This window comes from Hypanus sabinus, chromosome 29 (genome assembly GCF_030144855.1).
Source record: "Hypanus sabinus isolate sHypSab1 chromosome 29, sHypSab1.hap1, whole genome shotgun sequence".
Taxonomy (NCBI): Eukaryota; Metazoa; Chordata; class Chondrichthyes; order Myliobatiformes; family Dasyatidae; genus Hypanus; species Hypanus sabinus.
This window is the reverse complement of record NC_082734.1, coordinates 7,922,614-7,928,613: the sequence shown is the minus strand read 5'-3', so window position 1 is coordinate 7,928,613 and position 6,000 is coordinate 7,922,614. Positions and strand designations below refer to the sequence as shown.

The window sequence follows — 6,000 nt, the reverse complement described above, 5'->3', positions numbered from 1 at the left end:
TTCTTGATCAGTAAGGGCATCAATAGGTACAGGGAGAAGGCGGAAGAATGGGGGTTGATATTAAATCAGTCATGATAGAATGGTAGAGCAGACTCGACGGGCCGAATGGCCTGACTCTGGTCCAATGTCTTATGGTCATTATGGAAGAGACGCCACTCTAAATTCATAACTCTTTGCCATCTGACCGATTCATGTGTGTGGGTGTCACTTTAAGACAAAGTTTCATATTCGCCTATTGTGGGAGGGAAGGATCTGCACACGCCCACGGCACCCGGAGCGCCTGGTATGGTAGAGGAGAAACTGCAGATACAGGCAGACTAACGGAGACACGGGCAGGGAATTGTCTGTTTTGTTTTCTTTTTAAGTTTTAAAAATGATGAAGAAACAGCTCAATCGGATGTTACAGCTGGCAAACCACGCCGCGGGAAGGTAAGAGACCTGCATGATGTCGTTTTGAACGCCTTGACAATTGCTTTCTGCAATACTCGATTAAGGAAGTTGAAGTCTCGCTGGCTGGTTTGACTGCTCTTCGGTTACATTAAAAAGCAGGGGGCTCCTCCCGTCAGGTCGTAAATGCCTTCATATTATGTGACTGGACACATCTGGGAGGTGGGTGGCCGCTGGAGGTTTGGACGCATGTTCCGTGCCAGGTTTTTTTTTCATCTTCACTGCACAATCATAACCCAGAAATGTGCTCGCAACCGCGATCCCCCTTTCTCTCCCAGTCCCTCCACTCCTTCGTGCAACTGGCCTTGGGGTTGAACCAGAAATCAGAATCGCATTTAATATCCCCGGCGCACGTCGTGAAATATGCGAACTTTGCGGCAGAAGTACGCGATAATGCAGAGAAAAAAAATTGAATCATAGTAAATAATAGTTAAATAAGCAGTACAAAAATAGGAAATAAAAAAAAGCTGAGAGGTGGTGTTCATGGGTTCAGTGTCCATGCAGAAATCGGATGGCAGAGGGGAAGAAGCTGTTCCTGAATCGCTGAGTGTGTTCCTTCAGACTTCTGTACCTCCTTCCTGATGGTAGCAACGAGAAGAGGGCACGTCCTGGGTGGTGGGGGTCCTTAATGATAGACGCAGCCTTTCTGAGGCATCGCTCCTTAAAGATGCCCTGGATGCTCCGGATTTTTGGAGAGAACTTCCACACTGAGTGTTAGCCATCTCCAGCAGGACAGAATCTAACCACCCAGTACTCATTTACCACTGCTTCAGTCTCTCAACACTGACAAGGTGAAAAATACCTTGTACCACAACCTTCGGGGTACTGGCCGCATAATTACCGAGGCAGTGACTTCAGGTGAGGACTCGCTCAGCAGGGTGTCTCAGTGCTGTAAATTGTCTGGGCAGTCTGAGTTCTAATCCACCACAGATGCTGAGGGATTCAAATGTAAGAAATTAAATAAATCTTGTCTTTCGTTTTTTTTAAAAAAAAACTGAGGCAAGGCTTAGTAACAGTGACTATCAAGCTACTGAAATCAGTCCCGTGATTAGGCTAGGCTAGGGTTAAACCTATAAGCAAATTAAATAATCGGATGCCCTTTTCTGGTCTGGCCAGTGTATGACTCCAGGCTGACCCACTGTGACTGGCTGTAAGCTGGTTTCTCTGCTCGAGTACAGTTAGGGTAGACACTGCAGATGTCCTGTGAACCAATAACTGGAAGCCAAGTGCCTCGTCCTCTTTCCACCTTCCACAAAGCACAGATTAGAAACGGAGGAAATTCCCTCATTTCAGAATCGGGTTTAATGTCACCAATATTACAGTGGCACGCAAAAGTTTGGGCACCCCAAGAGACTTGAGCTCTCGAGTAACTTTTACCAAGGTCTCAGACCTTAATTAGCTTGTTAAGGCTGTGGCTTGTTCAGAGTCATCATTAGGAAAGGCCAAGTGATGCAACTTTAAAAGCTTTATAAATACCCTGACTCCTCAAATCTTGTCCCAACAATCAGCAGCCATGGGCTCCTCTAAGCAGCTGCCTAGCACTCTGAAAATTAAAATAAATGCCCATAAAGCAGGAAAAGGCTGTAAGAAACACAGAGTGCACTGCAGATGCTGTGGTCAAATCAAGACATACAGAAAAGCTGGATGAATTCAGCAGGTCGGGCAGCATCCGTTGAAAGGATCCGTCAACGTTTCGAGTCGAGACCCTTCGTCAGGACTAAAGGAGGGGGCAGGGGCCCTATAAAGAAGGTGGGGGGAGGGTGGAAAACCAATCGGAGGAACATTCAAAGTGTGAGGGAGGGGATAGGCCGGAGAGGTGAAGAAGGAATCTAAGGGGAAAGCACTATGGGTAGTAGAAGAAGGCAGAGTCGTGAGAGGTGATAGGCAACTAGAAGAGGAGACAGTGAAACTGGGATGGGGGAGGGGAGAGGGAGGGAATTACCGGAAGTTGGAGAATTCAATATTCATGCCAAGGGGCTGGAGACTACCCAGATGGTAAATGAGGTGTTTCTCCTCCAACCTGACTTTGGCCTCATGGCAGTAGAGGAGGCCATGTATGGGCATATCTGAATGGGAATGTGAAGCAGAGTTGAAGTGAGTGGCAACTGGGAGATCCTCTTTGTTGTGGCGGATGGAGAGTAGGTAATTCTGTCCCTCTCTCTTCCCCCATCCCACCTTCACTCTCTCTTCTAGCTGCCTATCACCTCTCATGACTCTGCCTTCTTCTACTACCCATAGTGCTTTCCCCTTAGATTCCTTCTTCACCTCTCCGGCCTATCCCCTCCCTGCTTCCCCTCCCCCACCCCTTGACCTTTCCTCTGATTGGTTTTCTACCCTCCCCACCCCCACCTTCTTTATAGGGCTCCTGCCCCCTCCTTTAGTCCTGACAAAGGGCCTCGACCCGAAACGTTGACTGCTCCTTTCAACGGTTGCTGCCTGACCTGCTGAGTTCATCCAGCTTTTCTGTACGTCTTGAAGGCTATAAGAAGATAGCAAAGTGTTTTCAGGTAGCCGTTTCCTCAGTTTGTAATGTAATTAAGGAATGGCAGTTAACAGGAGCAGTGCAGGTCAAGTTGAGGTCTGGAAGACCAAGAAAACTTTCCGAGAGAACTGCCTGTAGGATTGCTAGAAAGGCAAATCAAAACCCCCGTTTGACTGCAGAAGACCTTCAGGAAGATTTAGCAGACTCTGGAGTGGTGGTGCACTGTTCTACTGGGCGGCAACACCTGCACAAATATGACCTTCATGGAAGAGTCATCAGAAGAGAACCTTTCCTGCATCCTCACCACAAAATTTAGCATCAGAAGTTTGGAAAGGAACATCCAAACAAGCCTGATGCATTTTGGAAACCAGTCCTGTGGACTGATGAAGTTAAAATAAAACTTTTTGGCTGCAATGAGCAAAGGTAAGTTTGGAGAAAAAAGGGTGCAGAATTTCATGAAATTAAAGAACACCTCTCCAACTGTTAAGCACGGGGGTGGATCAATCGTGCTTTGGGCTTGTGTTGCAGCCAGTGGCACGGGGAACATTTCACTGGTAGAAAGAAGAATGAATTTAATTAAATACCAGCAAATTCTGGAAGCAACCGTCAAAAAGCTGAAAATGAAAAGAGGATGGCTTCTACAACAGGATAATGATCCTAAACACACCTCAAAATCCACAATGGACTACCTCAAGAGGTGCAAGCTGAAGGTTTTGCCATGGCCCTCACAGTCCCCCGACCTAAACATCATCGAAAATCTGTGGACGGACCTCAAGAGCAGTGCATGAAAGACGGTCCAAGAATCTCACAGAACTAGAAGCCTTTTGCAAAGAAGAGTGGGTGACAATCCCCCAAACAAGAGTTAAGACTCTTGGCTGGCTACAGAAAGCATTTACAAGCTGTGATACTTGCCAAAGGGGTCCTTTGCAGAGACCCCTCCATAGACTGTGAGGGAACCTGTTACATCGGGAGAAATTTGCGAGAGCTTTCCTCCGTGACTAATGATGCTCATGAAGCTTTGAACCCATGCAGGACTGAAATGTGTCTGCTCAAGTTCGGCCAAAGGGCCAATTTCCATGCTGCGTGACTGTAATCGAGATCCCCTCCGTGGCCGTCCTACTGGGATTGTAGGGGCGTCTTCATCACACCACCACTGCAAATGGCTCACCAACACATTCTCAAAGGGCAATAAGGGAGGGGTAGAAAAGGCTGTCCTTTGTCACTAATCTACATTACAAAGGAAGAGAGATGAAGAGGGGTAGGGAAGGAGGAATGGGGAGAGGGGGACAGAGAAAGATTAGCTTTATTTATCACATGTACATTGAAATTTCGAAACATACAGTGAAATGCATCTTTTTTGGTTCAATGGCCAATACCACCTGAGGATGTGGTAGGGGCAGCCCACAAGTGTCGCCACATGTCTGGCGCCAACATACCATGCCCACCACTCAACAGTTCTAACCTGTACATCTTTGGAAAGTGGGAGGAAACTGGAACATTTGGGGGAAACCCATGCAGACACAGAGGGAACATGAAAACTCCTTACCAGCAACTTTGGGAATTGAGGCCCAATCAATAATCACAGGCACTGTAAAGCGACAGCACTAGCCTCTATGCTATCGTGCCAGCGACACAATGTGCAAAGGTGATGATGTCCATGTGCAGCTTGTATCTCCTGCATCTGTCAAAGGTTCTTGACGCACCCAGTGGTTAAACAGTAAACGTATCCAACTAGATTGAGAGCACCAATGTTCGTTATTGATTCTTCACGCACATGTGGGTGCGTGTGCGCACAGGCACGCCACCTGAGTTTAAAGAATCTTTGCCTAAAATGAAAAATTAAGGAACCACTGTGGAATGTTTATTGCTTTCATTCTAATTCTTGCATCTTTTAGATGATATTGAAAGTGTCCAACATATCTGTTTGAATTCTATGAGTCTTAACTTCAACCGTTCATACTTCAACTGTTTCATGAAACGTTCTTGGTTTCATCATATTGGAACAAGAGGCCAGAGATTCTATGGGAATGAGGAAGTGTGATTCATTCTTAACAAGATGCAAAGTTACTGTAATGTCCCTGTCTGTTTTCTTGGGCCCTTAGCTCCCAGTGGAGCATACGTCATCGATGACTTCCCGTCTCCATTGTCGAAAGTTAGTGGTATGGTTGGAGTTCATCAATGTTTCTGTAATTTACTGTGCCCACAGTACAGGGGATTGACCCATACAGCTTCACCAGAGCCCTGTTTCCTGGCCTTACCCATTTCCACCTCTTCAATTTCCTGGGTGTCAATATCTCTGAGGTCCTAACCTGGAACCAACATATTGTTGTAGTTATAATTAAGGCAAGACCACAGCTATATTTCATTAGGAGTTTGAGGAGATTTGATGTGTAACCAAACATGCTCGCAAATTTCTACAGATGTACCATGAACAATGTTGTAACTGGCTGCATCACTGTCTGGTTTTGGGGCTACTGCACAGAATCGAAGTAAGCTGCAGAGGGTTGTAAACTCAGTCAGCTCCATCATGGGCACTAGCCTCCATAGTATCAAGGACATCTTCAAGGAGCAATGCCTCAAGAAGGTGGCATCCATCATTAAGGACTTCCATCACCCAGGTCATGCCCTCTTCTCATTGCTACTATCAGGAAGGATGTACAGAAGCCTGAAGACACACACTCACTAATTCAGGAACAGTTTCTTCCCCCTACAATCCAATTTCTGAATGAACAACCCATGAACACAACCTCACTACTTTTTAATTTCTATTTTTGTACTACTTATTTAATTTAACTATTATATTTATATGTAGTGCAAAAATAGAAACAATATTTACACAAAGTGGATGACTTTGCATTTACCAACATTGCATTTCATCTGCCAGACCCTTGTCCACTCACTTAACCTATCTGCAGATTTTCCTCATCCTCTGTGCAATATGCTTTTCCATTCAGCTTAACTTCATGAGCAAACTTACAGAAGATAAACTACACGTACATGGTAATGTTACAGCTCTATAGTACCCTGATCAGACCCCACTTGGACTATTGTGCTCAGTTCTGGTCGCCTCA

At 45.8% G+C, this 6,000-nt stretch overlaps 1 protein-coding gene across 1 annotated transcript in view; it reads left to right on the top strand.

The window, feature by feature from the left end:
- Window positions 1-271: 271 nt before the first annotated feature.
- The window catches only part of LOC132382949 (SH3 domain-binding protein 1-like), an 80,959-nt gene continuing 75,230 nt past the window's right edge, over window positions 272-6,000 (top strand). Inside the window, exon 1 of the mRNA XM_059953558.1 lies at window positions 272-429. Within this exon, the coding sequence (XP_059809541.1) occupies window positions 374-429 (56 nt within the window). The 5' untranslated portion in view covers window positions 272-373. The remainder of the gene's footprint in view (window positions 430-6,000) is intronic.